This window comes from Pongo pygmaeus, chromosome 17 (assembly GCF_028885625.2).
Source record: "Pongo pygmaeus isolate AG05252 chromosome 17, NHGRI_mPonPyg2-v2.0_pri, whole genome shotgun sequence".
Taxonomy (NCBI): domain Eukaryota; kingdom Metazoa; phylum Chordata; class Mammalia; order Primates; family Hominidae; genus Pongo; species Pongo pygmaeus.
Window position 1 is genome coordinate 73,921,538 of NC_072390.2, and position 20,953 is coordinate 73,942,490.

At 42.5% G+C, this 20,953-nt stretch overlaps 1 protein-coding gene across 1 annotated transcript in view; it reads left to right on the forward strand.

The window, feature by feature from the left end:
• LOC129018789 (O-acyltransferase like protein-like) overlaps positions 1 to 20,953 on the forward strand; it is a 72,412-nt gene that overhangs the window by 16,530 nt on the left and 34,929 nt on the right. Inside the window, 4 exon segments of the mRNA XM_054460644.2 lie at positions 6,172 to 6,311; positions 7,945 to 8,023; positions 14,112 to 14,253; positions 16,482 to 16,708. Of these exon segments, the coding sequence (XP_054316619.2) occupies positions 6,172 to 6,311; positions 7,945 to 8,023; positions 14,112 to 14,253; positions 16,482 to 16,708 (588 nt within the window).

A 20,953-nucleotide genomic window follows, 5' to 3' on the forward strand; every position in this document is an offset into this window, starting at 1 on the left:
ACTGAGAGAGTTGCTTGGTAAGGCTGGAATTGCCGCTGATTCTGCGTGCCAGGGTTTTCTGCCCTGAGGGTCATGCTCTCTTCTCTACACTCTTTAAATTTCTGAGGTGGCACACACTCTGGGAGTTGGGCCGTCACATGTTCTTGAACACACGCATTTCACCAGACAGAGTGTAAGAGTGCACAAGCAAAAACCCCCAAATCCTTGAGGAGCAGGCACATAAAAGAGGGACACTGAATTGAATAAACATGTGTACTATGTGAAGCTGAATGATTGGAACAGGTGGGTCATCAGGAATTTTAAAAAGCACAATAAATATAATCAGAGATAAGGAAGAATATGACTGATACAAAGCATGAAAAAACAATCATGAAAAGTCAAGAGGAACAGTTGAAATCAAAATAAAATTGATGGGATAGATAGTAAGATGGATAGAGGCCAAGAAAAATCAGTGAGCTGGAAGATCAGTTTGAAGATCTCTCAAAACAGTGCAGAAAAGGATAAAGAGATATGAAGGTAAAAGAAAAACCAAAGAATTCTGAGGCTAAAGGTGTTAACAGTTGGATAATAGAAACCAAAAGGAGAAATGTAACAAAGCAAACGGAAGGAAGGCAATATTTCAATGCATAATGACAATACTTTCTGTGGAATTAAAGGAAGATTAAAAATATCAGATTGAAAGGGTTTACAGTACGCTAAAACAAATAAAGAAAATTTACACCTGAGTACATGTCAGTAGAGATAAAATTAAGAATATTAAAAGCAATGAGGAAATTCTGAAAACTTCTGGAGAGAACAGCAATCAGATTGACATCAGACTTCAAAATCACAGAAGAAAAGCTGAAAGAGAAACCTTCTCTGTGTGGAAACTAAGTATTATATTACCAGCTAACTCTTTGTAGAAAAAAGAAAGTGTACTGGAAAGGAAAGTTGTGCGCGCACACACACACACACACACACACACACTTAGAGCTGAATGATAATGAAAACACCAGAGGTCAAAATTTAGATGCAGATATAGCAGTACTTAGAGGGAAATTCCTAGCTCTCAATACATGTTATAAGGACACAAGAAAGGTTGAAAACATGAGCTAAGCAATCAACTCAATACATTTATAAAAGACAAACAGATCAATCTCAAAGAAACAATAAGGACATAATAAAAATAAGGTCAGACCAGCCTGGCCAACACAGTGAAACCCCGTCTCTACTAAAAACACAAAAATTAGCTGGGCATGGTGGCGGATGCCTGTAATCCCAGCTACTCGGGAGGCTGAGGCAGAAGAATCACTTGAACCCAGGAGGCGGAGGTTGCAGTGAGCTGAGATGGTGCCACTGCACTCAAGTCTGGGCGACAGACTGAGACTCCATCTAAAAAAAAAAAAAAAAGTCAGAAATCAATGAGACAGAAAAGAAACAAACCCATAAAGAATACCAAGATTAGCAAAACCAAAAGCTGATTGTTAGAGTCCTCAAGCAATAGTGAAGGAGAACAAGTGAGAAAAGATAGAAATAAAAACTGAAGAATGAAAAAGGGGTAAATATAGATACAACAAAGAATAAAAAATGATAAATGAATATTTGGAAAGCAAAACAAAATGAATAAATTAAAAAAATTTTGAATGATTCAAAAAGAAATAGAAAAATGGAAAACTATTAAACATTAAAAAAATGGAAATGAAGACCTTTCTTCTCACCGAATTATAGACTATGATGGTTGAAACAGTTCCATTCTACCCAACTTCTTACAATATACAATCCCACTTGTTTCAGCAAACTTCGAAAGTGTGAAAGTTGCCCATCTCACTTTACTTTTTAAAATGTTTTTGTTTTAAATAATTATAGCTTCACAGGAAGTTGCAAGACTAGTTCAGCAATGTATCAGTTGTACCCATGGGATTTTAATTTATGGAAGTGACTTAGCATCTCCATTGAAAGGACAATGCCATTGAAAGATGATTTTTTAGGCTGGGCATGGTGGCTCACGCTTGTAATCTCAGCACTTTGGGAGGCCCAGGCGGGAGGATCATGAGGTCAGGAGTTCAAGGCCAGCCTGGCCAACATGGTGAAACCCCATCTCTACTAAAAATACAGAAAAATTAGCTGGGCGTGGTAGGGTGCCTGTAATCCCAGCTACTCGGGTGGCTGAGGCAGAGACTTGCTTGAACCTGGGAGGCAGAGGTTGCAGTGAGCTGAGATCGCGCCACTGCACTCCAGCCTGGGTGACAGAGTGAGACTCCGTCTCCAAAAAACAAAAAAGATGATTTTTGTTACTTGCATTTCCTGGAAGGAGGGGCCTGCCATGCCACACAGAGCCACCTGGGGAAGCATATGGTTGGCCAGGAGGCAGGAGGGTGAAGGAGAAGCATAGGTCACTGCCTTTGTCAGGGTTTCTGCAGGGAAGCCAGGCAGAGCAGGGTGAACAGTGCGGGACTGGCTGGTTTGAATACTGTAGGTGGCCTCTGGGTAACATGAGTGATCTCAGATTGTCTGGCACCTGGCCCTGGGGTGCTTTAGGGTAGAGGAACATTGACTTGGTGTGTGAGAGTTTGATAAAGGCGATAGCTGGGGTCATGGGCTCTGGATTGATTCATTTGCATGTTAATGGTATGCTCCTAGGATAAGCCTTTGCTCCTTCTAAGAATTGGGTAGCCATGGGAGGGGCAGTCTCTTCTCAGTCAGCGAGGCCACACATATCAGAGCTTGACAAATACAGAAAATAACGAAATGTAGTTAACACAATTGAGTGATGAATGAGTGAATGCCAAATAGACAAATACAAAAATCTATGAAAACACAGAACAAGAAGGGTTTCACATGTCTTTCATCCAGTTTTCCCCAATTGTGTCAAACATAATTATAGCATAATTTTTTTTTTTTTTTTTTTGAGACAGGGTCTCGCTGTGTCACCCAGGCTGGAGTGCAGTGGTGAAATCTCAGCTCATTGCAACCTCTGCCTCCTGGGCTCAAACAATCCTCCTACCTCAGCCTCCTGAGTATCTGGGACTATAGGCATGTACTACCATGCTTGGCTAATTTTTTTTTTTTTTGTATTGTAGAGACAGGGTTTCACCATGTTGCCCCAGCTGGCCTCAAACTTGAGCGATCCACCTGTCTTGGCTTCCCAAGTGGAATTACAGGGGTGAGCCACCTCGCCTGACCTATAGTACAATTTTTTTTTTAAAAGGAAATTGACGTTGATGTAATCTGTGGATATAGTTCTATGTCATTATGGCATGTGTAGATTTATGTAAGCCACACTCCAACCAAGATTCAGAACAATTTCCTCACTAGAACGTTCTCTTTTGTTTTACACCTTTACAGCCATATATAACCCACTTCCCTCAACATCACTAACCCTAGCAACCAATAGTCATTACAGCTGTTCCTGAAAGCAAAAAAGTGTGAAAGCTGCCCAACTCACTTTGTAAATTTGATTATAACTTTAATTCCAAAACTAGAAGAGGAAAAAAGAAGTGGTACAAGGATTAGAGAGGGAGAAATAAAACTGCAGAACTAATAAGAAAGTTCAGCAAATTCACCAAATATCAGAACAAATTATAAAAATCAATAGCATATTTCTATGTCAGCAACAATCAATTAGAAAATATAAACTGAAAATAAAATACCATAGAAAATAGCCAACTCTACTCTATTTAGGAGTTGTTTTATATAATCTGTTTTAAGTTTACCAAGGAAAAAAAAGTAAAATTATAAGGATACAAAAAGATTTGCATAAATAGCATGGTCTCCAATGACGGCTCGGTATAAAAATAATGTCAATTCTTCCTCAACATTAATGTATAAATTCAAAGCAATTTTAAGTCAATAGTCTAGTTGGATGTTTTGAGGAACTCACCAAACTTTTTTCTGAAATTTGTATACATGATTAATTGTCCACAACTAACTAGATCCACTTTGAAAAAAAAAAAAAACTAAAGGCAGAATGCCTGATATACTACAAATCCATAATAATAAAAACCATATGGTTTTGTTTGTTTATGCTTATTTATGTCTTTTTTCCTTCATTTAAAAAATTCATTTCCTTTCATCTTTCTTCATCTCTTCCTTTCCCTTTCTCAAATTCCCCTCATTCCATATATGTGTGCTGTGTATCCTCTCATTTATAGGTGTTCTTGTTTTGTGTATGTTTATTTGCCATATGTATGAATGGTTTTATGCTTCCACTCTCCTTCTGTCATACAGTGCTACATTTTTACAATTTTATGTGTATCTAGTCCAGTGCTAGAATCAGGGCTGGCTCCAGGGCATGTAATTCCTGCAGTCAGACAGGGACCTACACTTAAAAGAGCCTCATGCTCGGCTGAAGTGTGATTTGCTGTCATCATCTTCAAATTCTTAACCATTTTTAAACAAGGGGCCCTGCATTGTCATTTTGCGTTGGCCCTACATGCTCTGTAGTCAGTGTCATCTCAGATAAACAAAATAAACCAGAGAGCTCAGAGGCAGATCCATGTATATATGAGACCTGGATATAAGAAGAAACTTGCTCCATGAATCCATGATGAAAGGGAAAACTATTTAGAGGTGGTTTTGGGATAACTGGCCCACCTTTTGGCAGGAAAAAAAATGCACCATGACTCAGATGGATTAAAGACTTAAATACAAAAGGTAGAACTATAAAGATGGTAGGAGGTAATATTAGAAAATCCTCTTGTGACCTAAGAATGGGGAAGAATTTCTTAGGAAAACACCAAAAGCACAATCGATAAGCAAAATATTGGTGGATTTCATGATACCAAAACTATGGGTTTCTGTTCAATGAAAGACACCATGGAAAAGCCAACTGACAGATAACTGCCAGAGTGTCTACTTTCAATGACTCAGACAGACAGAATCAAGGTATAGAATAATAAGCAGCTCTGGCAAACCAAAAAGAAAAAAATCTATAAAAAATTGGCAAAGGACACATGGGTTCAGAAGAGAACATTTAAATGGCTGACTAATCAATAAAAATACCCTGGCTCATTTGTAATTAGACAAATGAAAATTAAACCAGTAATTAAATATCATTTTATATCCATTAACTGCCAAAAATTAAAAAGCTAAACAGTACAAAGCAAAAAAGCAAAAAAAAAAAAAAAAAAAAAAAAAAAAAAAAGAGCCAGCATCCCTGGGGAATATAGATTGAAGGAGTCCCTTTAGCAAGTAATCTGGCTGGATTAACACAGACTAAGTATTTGCATGCCTTATCATTCAGCAATTCCACTCACAGGTAGAATCTGAGCTCCATCTTCATGTTGCTCTCTAAAGGGACACATATAAGGATGATCACTGTGTGTTTCTGTGGGCTGGAGTCATCTATCCATCCATCATCTGGGGAATAGTTAAGTCAAAGGTGGTGATGGATTATTATACAGAAGTTAGTGGCCCTGGACTAGATACACATAAAAGTGTAAAAATGTAGCACTGTGTGACATATATAGAAACAGAGGGAGAGTGGAAACACAAAACCATTCATACATATGGCAAATACACATACACAAAACAAGAGCACCTACAAATGAGAGGATACACAGCACACATATATGGAGTGAGGGGAATCTGAGAAAGAGAAAGGAAGGGATGAGGAAAGATGAAAGGAAACGATTTTTTTTCAGTGAAGGAATAAAGGCCATAAATAAGCATAAACAAACAAAAAAGACTCTGCAGGACCAGGGCTGAAAATGCCATGAACTGTGGAACTTCATCACTCCAATCTTCCGCTCCTAAGGTTAAATGAAAAAAGAAAAAAATTAACTCTTTCTAAAGTAAGGTCCCACAAAACTCGATAAAATTTTTTAAAAACATGAGTATTTTCTCCTGGGTATACGTGGAGGAGAAAGAAAAGCTATCAAATTTTAGTTATACCTTTTCACTCCCCAGAAAGCATTTGTTTTTTAAAAGAAATCAAACTCTTCATCTTTTTCAGGACTGTTGGCAGACAATGTAATAGCACGAAAATTCACACCTTTGTTCTCCCAGCATGATGAGAGGGGCTGTGTATGCAAAACATAGGCTCAAAGAGTAGCATCTGACTAGATCTGTTTCTCTTCTTTTTCAGTCATATAAGTTTGATAGATTCAGAAGGTAGAGCTGAGTACCTATCAATTTATTTAAAAGTGACTCCAGAAAAGTAATTCTGCAAATTTATCTTGCCTTGCAATTCAGTGTATGACTCTCTGGGAAAGCTTGGGAGCAACATTTTCAATGGAAACATGGACAGGCTGGGATCATACAGCGAGTGTCTTTCCACCTATGCTCCCAAGGGGAACTTCCGAGGGCAGTACTGCAAGCTTCATATACTGCAGGTGAGTGTGGGGGACCTGCATGTTTGCTCTTGCAGGACAAATGAATGTCATGATATAGAACAAAATACAACTCCATTGATTCCTTTTCTTAATTAAAAAAAAAAAAACTATTACGATGTTTTGCAAAAAATAAAAACTAAGTTTTAAATACTTGACAGAAACCTGCTCAGCATCTTGAGTGTGGGACATTAAATGAGACTGTTGTTCACAGACCACATAGGACTCGAGATTTTGCTTCTACCACACTGTATGGGGCAAGACCTCTGGACAACTTTCACTGGGAATCCAAGGTCAAACACTGGCCAGCAGCTTCTACAGCTTCAAATGTTATAGCTCTCTTTTTGAGAGCTATTTTGAGTTTGCTGGTAGCTCTCTTCTGCCCTTCTCTGCTGCGGTCCAGTAGGGACTCTCCTCTACTTCAGGTTTTGAGGTCCTTTACCAAAGGACCTCAAAATTTGGATTTGGTCCCAGACCAAATCCCCATTCTGTATCCTTGCTGTCAGGGAACCGCATCATTACTTGGTATCAGGTGGATTAAGTCAAGGAGCTTTAAATGCACTCCTGATTCATCAACAGCTTTTAGAATACCAGAGGCAGGGTGGACTTCCCATTACCCTTAACTCTTTTCTCAGAAACAGAACTCTAAACATGAATTTGAGGTTATCCCAGCAGATAGGCCATGACTTTTTTGAAAACGTTACTAAATCAGTTGACCAAGTTTGCAGGGCTATCTTCAAAGCATGTTAATCCTTTTATTGCTCAGGAACAAAACAAACAAACAAACAAAACAAAAACAAAGACAAAAAACAAAACTAGGAAGAGCATAGCCTGTTATTAAATACAAAGATAGACTTTATGTGTGTCACACAGTACTAAAGGAAAATTACAAGTTGGCTAGTAACAATTGTATAAAGTAATAATAAGAAATCCAAGCTCTCTGATATTAATGCTATAAAACGATCTTAGAATGGTGCACCATGGAGGCAGGGAGATGACCACCTAGCTCCACTTGTCCTGCTGAGGGTTGGGATAATGATTGCTTGAGGGGATTAATCAGTGCATACAAATGTCTTTTTCAAAGCAGATTAATGGTTTTGATATTGGAGAAAAAGGTCAGGCCTACACAATCCTCTAAATTACGTGTTTAAAACAATCACCTCAGAATGTTTTATTTATAATTTGATGTTTTCTTTATTGGGACAGGCATTCTAGTTATTGGCTTGATTTGTTAATAAAATCTTGATTTGATACAATGTGTCCTGCCACCAAGAAATGGCAACTCGGAAATTGTATTGAAAATTGCAAGAGATGCAACTCTTAATGACCTCTAATATGGAAGAGACAGGCAATGGGGCAGATTATCCAAAACTAGTGGTTGCTTTTTAAAGAATCAGCTACATTAAGCCTTGAGGCATATTTTTAAAATATGCATGTGTCCGATGCTCTGGAACTTCACTTGAACTACTCAGTAATGGAAAAGTCATCTTTTAAGAAGTTAGAACACTTTTCTTCTTCCAACATCCTTCTCTCCCACTCCCAATCTGATTATTTAGCAGCAAACTTACTTGGGATGATCATGCATATATGTTATGAATGCCAAAATGAAAGAACATTGTGGCGTTGTGTTTCCTAGGATGGGGCTGACTACAGTGTGGGCGTGTGTGTCCCTGATTCTTGTGCTGAAGAGGATGTGACTCTGATGTCTCGGCTGGGTAGGTACAAAAGAATATCCAGTGAAACTATCATCTCACAGTGTAATGTTGGAAAAACCCCAGGTCTTAGAACCAAGAAAGGTAATTCCTTCAGGATTGAACCAACCTTTCATCGTGATCAATCTAATAAACTGAGCCTAATGGAGGTTTGAGGGGCTCAGGGGTAAAGATGGTGGAATACTAATGGAGTAGGTAGGAAGGGAGACAATAAGGAAGAGATAGAGCAGAATCTTTATGTAACAAAAATGTAAAGTTAAACAATCTTTCCTCACCCACAGCTGCCTGGTTAGGCTGAAGAAAGGAGGTAGGTGGTGTTTGGTTTCAGTATTGTGAGTGTTCTGTGCCCTGGCCCATGTGTGGCAATCTGCCACCTGCCATATCCAGAGGCCATTCTGAATGAGGACTGTGTGCGGTCAACATGTTGTAATGGATTAGCGTTAAGAGCCCAGCATTTGGTCCTGGTTGTCACCTCCCAGCTGTGTGATCCTGGGCCAATCACTTAATCTCCCCAAGTTCAGTCTCTTCCTCTGTACAGTGAGGGGTGGCCCTGCATGGCTCTCTCTATGGCCTTCTAATCACTTCTCTCTTCGCTATTTAGAAGGAATACATTTTAGTCTCCACAGAAACTGATTTGACTTCCCCTAAGTCTTTCAAAGTTTTCAAAGCAAGAATTTTAAACCTCGATTTTTGCCACTAGTGTCTTTTATATTTATTCTGGTCATCCAGAGAAGAACTAACACATACTAAAGTTATACATTATTAGGAGTGAGAAGAACTAACATATAATAAAGTTATACATTATTAAGAGTTCTCCTTTAAAGTATTGATATTGCAGCTAGTTGTCAAAATCTTAAATGGTCCTTTGCATTTGTGACGATTCCTGTAGCTTTGGGTATATTATCTATCTAGCCAGGTATTTCATGTGCTGTTTAAAAAAGCAATAAATCATTGCAAATCAAATTCAAATTTCAATTCTTGTTGGATAAGCCATAAATATCCTAGAAACAAAGATAAATGTGTAGTTATTATTAAATTAGCATTTCAAGTGACTAAGTGACTCTGTAAGTCTAATGAGTTAATAGTCCTTATTATTTAACAGATTTGTCAATTAGCCTAATTTTTCAGACTAATGCCAAGCTTTCTAGCCAGAGTTGACATTAGAATAAAATAAAATATTAGAAATAATTGCCATTGATAAAAAAGATATTTTGAGAAAGAAGCATTCAAAGAGAAACATTCTCTTTGAGGAACCAGGAAAAGAAAACGGCCTGGTTGTTGTGAGCTGAGCTGACGTGGGTGGATGGATTAGGGGAATTTAGTCTTTGCTGCCCAGGCATTTTTCCAGCTCTGGCACAGAGGCAGCAGATAGAAATTGGAGGTCTTTGCCCAGGGTAAAAGGTCCCCATCTGGAAAAGATTTGTCAGCTATTCCTTAAAGCTCTTTGATGGAGCTGCCAATATTTCCTCTACGGATGTGAGACAACCAGCTCAGCAGTACCAGGTGGAAGCTGTTTGCACGGACCGCACTCACCCAGAGGAGGGGAGCAGGAAGGGCCGGTCTCAGATCGGGTGAGAAAAAAAGGCCCCAGTACTGCAGAGGGAGAGCAAGATCCTGGCAGGTCAGGACGTAACTGCTTTTGGCCAAAGGCTAGGGCAAAACGCTGCACAGTTGTTGTCATAGAATGTTATAAAATTTCACCCAACAGACTTTACCAGAGTTCCTAAGAATAAAAATATGTAACACCAGAATGCTGAGAGCCTGGATGGAACTTGGATGTGGTGATTATGAAACCCAATTATGGGATATTTTCCTAAAAATCCAGACCCATGCATTTTAGTGTCATTAATAGTCCTTTCCCATCACTGCTGTAACAAGTGACCACACACTGGGTGGCTTAGAAAGACAGAGATTCATTCTCTCGCAGTTCTGGAGGCTAAACCTCTGAAGTCAAGGTGTTGATGAGGTTGGTTCCTTCTGGAGGCTCTGAGGGAGAGTCTGTTCCTTGCCCCACTCCACGTGCCTGGTGGCTGCCAGCAATTCTTGGCACTCCTTGGCTTGTAGCCACATCATTCCAACCTCTACCTCCACCCACATGTGGAGTTCTTCCCTGCTTGTCCAAACTTCCCTGGCATAAGGACACCAGTCATACTGGATTTAAGGCCCACCCTAACCTCATCTTAAAGTTGATTACATCTGCAAAGACCCTATTTCCAAATAAGATCACGTACGCCATACTAGGAGTTAGGACTTGAAACTTTTTGGAGGACACAGTTCAACCCAAAAGACTACATAATACCTATGTCCTAGCCTGGCTAGATTATCTGAGTTCCCTTTAACAAAACAGGGAATTGGGAGGATGGGGACTCACAGCCCCTTAGCTCAGGACCCTGCTCTTAGAATATGCTTGACGAATGTTAGATAATCTTGCTGAAGTTTAATTGTGAGGCAGAGGCAATCTACCTGGCCACAGGGATAACACAAGAGCTGACAAAGAAGGGGCTTGGGTGTTTTTGTTTTTGCTTTGTTTTTTTGAGAAAAGATCTTGCTCTGTCCCCCAGGCTGGAGTGCAGTGGCACAATCATGGCTCATTGCCGCCTTGATCTCCTGGGTCTAAGCAATCCTTCCACCTCAGCCTCCCAAATAGCTGAGATCAGGCATGCACCACCACACCTGGCTAATTTGTAAATGTTTTGTAGAGATGGGGTCTCCTTATGTTGGCCAGGCTGGTCTCAAACTCCTGGAGTCAAGCGATCCTTCTGCCTCACCTCCCAAAGTGCTGGGATTACAGGTGTGAGCCACCACACCCAGCCTGGGGCTTGTTTTAAAGGTCTGTTTAACACTGAGTTGTGTCTGATTTTATCCAGACACAACACTGAAGAGCTGCATATTTCCATTCTCGGGGACTCACTCTAAGTCTAAGACACACTCACTCTAAGTCTGTCCCATTGGAGACTTTATAACGTTTTATGATGATCACACTGTCCCAGTTTGCAGTGGCCAAAAGCAATGAGTTCCGATCGCTTAGAATCAACGTTTAACAGTCCTTTACAATAAGCTTTAAACTGTGCTCCTTCCTATGCTCTATTAGGCTAATTTCACCTTGCTTTACCTATGAGAATCACTAGGCCTACACAGCAGAACAATGGTGCTAGAAGCACAAGGGAAGATTTTTCTCCTCGAACTCTCTCTTACAGATTCCCTGAGCACCAATGGAGAAAATGGAACTCTTTTAATAGTAACTCCTTGAATTACCATAGAATTGCCTTTCTGGCTAAGAATTCAAAAGGAATCCAAAACATTTCACAGAATACCATTTTGTGTTCTCAATTCAATTTAGAAAATATTTATTGAGCAATATTCTCTCTGGCCTTTGTATGAGACATCACCTGTACGGGCTGGGCGGGGGGCGGGGGGGGGATCAAAATGATTGGGAGTTACTCGTTTCAAAAAAATGTACAATTTAGTTAGGAAGAACAGTGTGTGTGCCTGAGCTATTAGGGAACACTGTCAGGAAAAAATTGTCCAATCTCACATCAAGTGCTGGAGCTGGGCATTCAAGCAGAGCCCAGCATGGATAGAGTAAGAGTGGCAAATTTAGACAGGGCTTGAGCTCACCTTGTGTTAGTGAAGAAGTCAGGGTGGGGTGGGGTGAGAAGTTGTTGGAAAACAGATTCAACAGAGGTTTCCAATAAAGGTTTCATATTCCCCTTGTAGATCTGGAATCTAGCACAGCATAGACACTTACGGCTGATTACTTAAGGCTAATTGGATGTGCATGGGCTGCCGGTTGTCTTTGTTTACTATGGCAGGATTTAGAGCTGGGCCGTGGTTGATTGACAAAAAAACCAACCAACCAAAACAAAGAAAGCAAACCAAAACAAAAACGCCATTCGATTCCTTTAAAATTAGAAATAGAACTTCCAAAGGGAACAGACGTGCGTTGGCTGGTCAGTACACTTCGTTTTCAGTGGAAGAGTTTAGTTTGGATACCCAAATACTAACAGGAAGTAGCTCCAGGGAGCGTTGGTTCAGAGCAAATGGAATTGGATTATGAAAAATTCTGCTGCCAGGTCTCCTGTGGGAACCTGCTGGTAACCTAGATCAAGCACCCCAACTCTTGGCCAGGGCTGAGGACACACAGATGACCTTTCCTTCTTGTTTCTACCCTTACTATGCTACAATTAAGAATCACAGTTAATCATATATTATTAGTCTTTCAGCAGCATTTTTGGACATTTCAGAAACCCTTGGGTCACAGACTCATGGGAACCTTGAGGGTTAGAGATGAAAAGGACATTAGAATACATCATGTCCCTTGTGTTTATTGCAGCACTATTTACAATAGCAAAGACTTGGAACCAACCCAAATGCCCATCAATGATAGACTGGGTAAAGAAAATGGGGCACATATACACCATGGAATACTATGCAGCCCTAAAAAAGAATGAGTTTATGTCCTTTGCAGGGACAAGGATGAAGCTGGAAACCATCATTCTCAGCAAACTATCACAGGAACGGAAAATCAAACCCTGCATGTTCTCACTCATAAGTGGGAATTCAACAATGAGAACACATGGACACAGGGAGGGAAACATCACACATGGGGACCTGTCGGGGGGTAGGGGTCAAGAGGAGGGAGAGCATTAGGATAAATACCTAATGCATTCGGGGCTTAAAACCTAAATGACGGGTTGATGGGTGCCACCATGGCACGTGTATACCTATGTAACAAACCTGCACATTCTACACATGTATCCCAGAACTTAAAGTATAATAATAATAAAAGAATACATCGTGTCTGACCCACCCTTCACTGTTACATGGATGAGGAAATGAGACCCAGAGAGATGAAGTGATTTGCTCAGGGCCACACAGCAAGCTAGCTCAAACTTGAGCCTCTTGAATACAAGACTAGGCAATGTGGTGTGGTGAGATGAGGAACACCCAACATTTATTAAACTTACTGCCTGTCCTGCACTGTTCTAAGGCTTTACAATCATTGCGTCACTTAGTTCTCATGACAACCCTAGAAGGTAGGTACTATTATGATCCCCATTTTAAAGAAGGAGGAAAACCGTGTCCCCATCCTTTGTGGAGATTTTGGAAGTCCCCTGGTCTTAATTCTAACTGTGTGTTCCTGGGATTCACAGCAAGAGCACCTGTAAACTTGTCAGAAGTGCAAAGTCAGATTCCACCTCGAACCTCCTGGATCAGAAACTTGCAGGGAGGGGAGACAGAGAGCCAACAGGCCCTCAAGGTAATTCTGAGGCTTGCTAAAATTGGAGACAACTGCCCTAGTCTTACCAGTAAGATCTTTAGGCGCAATTTCTTCCAGTGCTCATCAGCTGTGTCCTGACTGGCTGCTTCTTACCTTCAATTTCAGATGGCACCTTTCCCCAGACTATGGGCTGCAATTGTATATTTCCATCTTATATTGCATTTCTCTCTTGGGGGGTTTGTTCACAAATAGATTTGAGCCAGCAATGGCACGTGTTTAGGTTTTTTGTACCCAGTACCGTGTGCTAGGAAAGACCAGGAGAACAGACTGATTCAGGAGACCCAGGTTTACTTCCAGCTAGGCTAAGAGTTCCTCATTCTGTGAGTTTCCACATTTTTGTGCCCTGTTTCCCTCCAGCTGTAAATCAGATATATTCAAAACTAGCTGTCCCCGCCCTGTTTTTTTGGAGACAGTCTCGCTCTGTGGTCCAGGCTGGAGTACAGTGGCATGATCCCGGCTCACTGCAACCTCTGCCTCCCGGGCTCAAGTGATTCTTGTGCCTCAGCCTCCCGAGTAGCTGGGACTACAGACATGCACCACCATGCCTGGCTAATTTTTCTGTTTTTAGTAGAGACGGGGTTTCACCATGCTGGCCAGGCTGGTCTCAAACTCCTGACCTCAAGTGATCGCCCTGCCTTGGCCTCCTCCCAAGTGTAGGATTACAGGCATGCGCCACTGCGCCCAGCTCCAGCTGTCCCTTTTTACTGTAAAAGTTTCGTTTTGAAATAATAGATATGAAAACACTTGGAAAAATGTAAGGCATTATTACAAATTAAATGATTTATACAATCTCTTTTTCTTTTTTGGTAGATACTTTAAGATTCAGAAATACTTCATTTTTGGCCCCTTCCCTCTTTCTTTTTACCATAAATTCTTCCTCCTTGTCTGATGGGAGTGTGGCCAGATGTGCTGCTGGAAAGTTCCCCCTGGACACATTTGCTGCCGTGTGTCTGTGAGTATGGACATCCGAGGTACCTGGGTGGGTTGTGATCTGTTGGTACTGTTTTACCAACTTCCCCTCATCCACTGCATTTCACTATTAAATCTCATTCATTGCACAATGTCTGGCCAGTGCTGCCTGTTTCAGGATATTATGGTCTGAGTGTTTTTGTTTCCCCCACAAAATTCATAAGTTGGAATCTCACCCACAATGTGATGATATCCAGAGATGGGGCCTTTGGGAGGTGCCTGTCATGAGGGCAGAGCCTTCACGAATGAGGTCAGGTAGTTTAGACAAGGGACCTCAGAGAGCCCTCTTGCCCCTTCCAACATGTGAGGACACACCTAGAAGGGGCTGTCTATGAACCAGAAAGTGGGCTCTCAACAGACACCGAATCTTCCAGCACTTTGATCCTGGGCTTCTCAGCCTCCAAAACTGTGAGAAATTAATTTCTGGGGTGTATAAGCTGCCTAGCCTATGGTATTTTGTTATAGCAGCCAAATAGACTGAGACACAGGGAGATCACCATTTACCTTTTTTTTTTGAGACAGAGTCTTGCTCTGTCACACAGGCTGGAGTGCAGTGGCATAATCTCAGCTCACTGCAGCCTCCACCTCATGGGTTCAAGCGATTCTCCTGTCTCAGCCTCCCGAGTAGTTGGGACTACAGGCGTGTGTCACTGCACCCGGCTAATTTTGTATTTTTAGTAGAGATGGGGTTTCACCATGTTGGCCAGGCTGGTCTCGAACTCCTGACCTCAGGTGATCCACCCACCTTGGCCTCCCAAAGTGCTAGCATTACAGGCGTGAGCCACCATGCTCAGCCCACCATTTACCTTAAACAAGAAAATGCACAAGTGTTCAAGGGGAAGGCCGACCATGCCCAGTGTGATTGGTTTCAGGACCACTGAGAACTGTATTCTATCCCAAAACATTCCTGTTCCTTGCTGTCAGGTGACCACTGAAAATTAATCTTTTATTTGAGGCATTGCCTTGCCTACAGACATTGCAGCAAGTCACCCAATACTTTTTGGGTGTTGCCCAGGCTGGAGTGCAGTGGCATGATCTCGGCTCACTGCAACCTCCACCTCCCAGGTTCAAGCAATTCTCCTGCCTCAGCCTCCCGAGTAGCTGGGACTACAGGCACATGCCACCATGCCCGGCTAATTTTTGTATTTTAGTAGTAGTATAGACGGGGTTTCACCATGTTGGCCAGGCTGGTCTCGAACTCCTGACCTCGTGATCCGTCCGCCTTGGCCTCCCAAAGTGCTGGGATCACAGGTGTGAGCCACCGTGCCTGGCCTCTTAACATAAATTAAATAGAAGTACAATTGCTGGGTCATAACTCTTGAATCATTTGATGTTGTTTTCCTGAACAATTCATTTTTCCTGCCCCCAGTAAGAAACTCTCATGTGTTACTTTACCCTCTCACCAGCATCAAAAGCTACTACCTTTATAAAAAGTGGAACCAATTTGATAGGTGAATACATTGGTTTAATTTACATCTTCAAAAAACTGGCAAAGAGGGTTTTTCTGCCACTTGTATTTTTCTCTTGTAAATTCGTATTCTTTACCCCCTTTTCCATGTGTGTATTAGTTAGGTTCTTCTTCCTTTTTTTTTTTTTTGAGACAGTCTTGCTCTGTCACCCAGGCTGCAGTGCAGTGGGGCGATCTCAGCTCATTTCAACCTGTGCCTCCCGGGCTCAAGAGATTCTCTTGCCTCAGCCTCCCGAGTAGCTGGAACTACAGGCACACACCATCATGCCCAGCTAATTTTTGTATTTTCAGTAGAGTTGGGGTTTCACCATGTAGGCCAGGCTGGTCTCAAACTCCTGACCTCAGGTGATCTGCCCACCTAGGCCTCCCAAAGTGTTGGGATTACAGGCGTGAGCCACCGCACCCAGCCAGGTTCTTACTAATTTTTAAAGTTTATTATGTATATAAAGAATATTAATTCTGAGTCATATCAGCTGCAGACATCTTCCTCAGTATTTTGGTTGCTTTAAGATTTTAAAAATAATTATGACAAGTTAAGTGAAATCCATTAATATTTTCCTTTATATTTTTTCTTTTTTTTCATTAGTTTTATTCTTAGGGCATCATTCTCCGTCCTTAAAATTGTTAAAGGTTTTTCTACATAAGTATGCAGCGGTTTGCTTTTCACAGGCCCGTTTTCTCGGCGTCTCGTTTCGGTGCCCCGAGATGAGGGAAGGCGCAGCTGTTGCGTCTTCTTCCTGCAGGTTCATCACCTTGCTGGATCTCACCCTGCCTCTGGCTGGAACAGTCTGCGTAGCAGCTAGGGAATGGGGGTCAGCCTGCAGGACATCGCGGGAACACGGGGCACCTCTGGCCACTTACGGGAGTCTGCCATTGAGCGAGGCGGAGAACAATGAACAAAGAAGCGGAATCCCACGGACGCACTGCCCGGCACATCTCCCCCTGTCAGCAGCCTCGAGCAGAGGAAAAAGTAGGCATTTGAATGAAACTAAGACCACCCAGGAGAGGTGACTTAGCCGAGCGTGCAGTTGGAAACGAATGCCTACAGTGCTGGCTTCTAGCGAACGCCAGACAGCTTCCAAATGTCAGTGTGGAGGTTGGATCTCTGCTCTTGACAGTCCCGTCTTTGTTTACCAGCAGCATGCTAAGGTCAGGCAAGGTCGCTAAAAATGCTGCTTTATTTTGTGGGTACAATTATCCAGTGTGTTTTTGTGCTGATCAAAGACTAGAACAGGGCTTGGGGTTTCACTGCAGCAATTCTCTAAGGAACAATTCCATGGCCACAGTGTCTGCTTTCAGTGTCACACTCACACACATGACCCGTAGAAGCTTCCTGACATCACCAGGAAGGTGAATGATTTACATAGAAACTGAAGGGAGGGTGTTGAGTGTGCAACACAAGCTAATTCACGCAGCACGGTATGTGTGAGCCAGAAACAGATTAACCCAGCATAGGTAGTGAGAGGTCGGATTTTGATGAGATAGACTGCATTGTGTTTTAGTGAAAAATCAAGAGCATTGCCTTCATTTCTACCTGCCTGCCTATACACCAAGGCAAATAGAATATATTTCTCTCTCACACAAAAAAGCCTGGTCACCCAAGTACCTTCAGAACACGTGGAATAAGAGGGCCGGGCTCAGTGGCTCACGCCTATAATCCTAGCACTTTTGGGAGGTCAAAGGTGGGAGGATTGATTGAGCTTGGGAGTTTGAGGCCAGCCTGTGTAATGTAGCGAGACCCCCATCTCTACAAAAAAAAATTTTAAATTTAAAAAAAATTAGCCAGGCAACAGAGTGAGACCCTGACTCAAAAAAACAAAACAAAACAAAACAAAACAAAACAAAACAAAAAAAAACCAAAAAAACAGAACACGGAATAATATTTGACAGATTTCTTTTAGGTCCACACAATTATCCTTTGTTACTGCAACTAGGGGGATAAAAATAAAATGGAATGGCCGGGCTGGGTGGCTCACCCCTGTAATCCCAGCACTTTGGGAGGCCGAGGCGGGTGGATCACCTGAGGTCAAGAGTTCGAGACCAACCTGGCCAACATGGTGAAACCTCGTCTCTACTAAAAATACAAAAATTAGCCAGGCATGGTGGTGGGTGCCTGTAATCCTGGCTATTTGGGAGGCTGAGGCGGGAGAATCACTTGAACCCGGGAGGCAAATGTTGCAATGAGCTGAGATCGTGCCACTGCACTCCAGCCTGGGTGACAAGAGCAAGACTCTGTCTCAAAAAAAAAAAAAAGAAAAGAAAAGAAATTTCAGTGAATGAACTAGAAGGATATGAATGGATATGAATACATGATAAACAGCTTCAGGGAATATGCCTACTGTGGCATAGAAATTATTTTCTCAAATCCTATTCAGATTTTTTTTTTTTTTTTTTTTTGAGACAGGGTCTCCCTCTGTCGCCCAGGTTGGAGTGCAGTGGCATGATCTCAGCTCACTGCCACCTCCGCCTCCTGGCTCAAATGATCTTTGTATTTTTAGTAGAGATGGGGTTTTGCCATGTGTTGCCCAGGCTGGTCTCAAGCTCCTGGGCTCAAATGATCCACTCGCCTCGACCTTCCAAAGTGCTGGGATTCTAGGCGTGATCCACTGCGCCCGGCCCTATTCGGGTCTTAAGGCCAAAACAAAAACAGTAGCAACACCAACAAAAAGCTCAACAATAAGAAAAACAAAACACATGTATGTGTAAGCAGAGATATGATATAAGAAGGAGCCAAGAAGGCCTAGAGGTCCCTGGCACAACCTCTTTCACAAAGCTGGAAGCAGCTCTAGCAGCCGGGTGGCTTCCTGCGGACCCATCTGTGATGGGAAGTGCTGGCTGTCAGGCTTCCGAGCAAGAGGCAATCCCTGCTGTCCTGTAATTCCCACCAGGGGCCCTAGTTTTGCCTTCTAGGGCCCAGAAAATAATCATGCTCTCTTGTTTCTATTGCAGCCCCATCAGATGTTGAGGGCAGTTATGGTGGCCCTGTCCAAGTCTCAGAATCCCTCAATTACTTCACACGATGTGGTTCTAGACCTCTGTCTCTGTGCCGCTCCCCGCCCCCAACCCCGCACTCCCACACCGGCAGCCTGTAGACAGTTCCACAGTCAGTGTGGCAGAAAGAGCACATGCTTAGGAATCCTGTCACCCAATCAAACATGCTTTGATTGCTAACTCTGACCTTGGTGAGATTGTGTGACCTCTATGAACCTCAGTTTTCACATGTGTAAAACAGGAGCATAGAATGGGATCTGTGGAAGGAATTAAATGAGATCATGAGCACTTACCACCTCCTCCTAAATTCATTCCTTGTTTCCTCATTCTCTTGGGTTAAGCCAGGAGAGGAAAGAAAGGGTAGAGGCTTAAATCTGCCAAGGCTACATGCTTGGGCTGCTCTGACCTCGCTCAGTGAGCAGCAGGGTCAGCTGGGTTGCAGGGACATGCCACGTCCACAGAGCTGGGTTGCAGGGACATGCCATGTGCTTCCAACCCTCTGATGGGAGTGGAGCCCACGGTCATCAGAATTCACCATTGGGTTCATCTGTGCTAGGCTGGCCCTCAGAGCCCGACCTTTTAAGGCTGGATCACAGGATTTAGGCCAGCCACACCTGGTATGGTGTTAGGGACTGAAACTTTAGGTTCCTCACCCAAAATGAGGCACCCTATGATCAGGACATTAAAGTTGTGTTAGCTTTTTTTAGCGGGCACATTTAACTGTGGTCTCAAAATGGGGGTTTTCCATGTTCTGTTGCCATAACAACTTTTTAATTTTTATACTTAATACCATCAAAGGATGCTGGGTGTGGTGGCTCATGCCTATAATCCCAGCAGTTTGGGAGGCTGAGGCAGGAAGATTGCTTGCACCCAGGAGTTCAAGACCAGCATGGGCAATGTGGCAAAAGCTCGTTTCTACAAAAAAATGCAAAAATTAGCTGGGCATGGTGGTGTGTGCCTGTAGTCCCAGCTACCCAGGAGGCCAAACCAGGAGGATATTGCATGAGCCCGGAGATGGAGGTTGTAGTGAACTGAGTTCACACCTCTGCACTGCAGCCTGGATGATACAGCCAGACCCTGTCTCAAAAAGAAAAAACAAACAAAAACCCGTCAAAGGTAAAATATCACATCTCTGAATGTTTGAAAATAAAAATCAATTCGGAGAGACCCAGAGATTCAGCATTTTTTCCTGTCTCCACTTTTACGTTAATCAGTGAGTCAAATCAACATAAGACCACCATGTCTTCTAGAAGTTTAGAGCCAAATTAGGTATTTGGATTCCTGACTCTTTATCCTCCAAATAACCGTTGCATTTGCTTAGAATGGTTTCCTGTTACATGAGCCTGTCCTTTGCTCTTTAGATGAGAAAAATATGAGCGAATATATAAGGAAGTTTTCATGACATACATACATAGCTATGGATTCAGCCCCTGGGCAACAGGGCTCTTACTTAATGGCCTGTTGCTTAAAGTGGGCTCACAGTGATTGAGCAAATCCAAAGTGGCTGCAAGGTTTTTTAGAGCAATGTCACAACCAATGGGTCTCAAACTTTGGCGTGCATCAGAGTCACCTGGATGACTATTACAGCACAGATTCCTGGGCCCTGACCCAAAGACTCTGACCTTGTAGGTCTGTGGTGGGGCCTGGGAATCTGCATTTCTAATAAGTTCCCAGGTGATGTTGAAGCTGCTGGCTCGGAGACCTCCACTTTGAGAACCGGTGATTGCATGCATCGTTTCATCCAATCCTCCCCACATCCTTATTGTTTATAACACTTTCCATTTACAAATGAGCTAAATGAGCCTCAGGGAGGTTGTCTTCCCTCTAAACCAGTTATCTTCAAAAGCCTTTATAAACCACTGATGGGTAAGTTCATTCACTAGCAGAATTTAGATGGAAAAGACATAGTAACAAAACATATTGGGCACTAGCTTGCCACATTAGGCATCAAACCAGATATTTGATGTTCTAGAATCCCCATTACAACCCTGCCAAAAATTATGCCCATTCTAAAAGCGCGGAAACTGAGGCTCAGGGAGGCTAAAGAAGTTGGCCAAACCTGGCAGAGCCCGGGTCCTGTATCTCCCCACTGCTCGGGAAACTGAGGAGGAGCAGGTGAATCAGCTCTAGGAGGCCGCTGGTTGTGCTGTAGTCATGGCCAATTCTTGAGTGAAAACCCCTGTGAATGAAAAGGGTTGGTGTGGTGACTTCAGACAGAGACGCA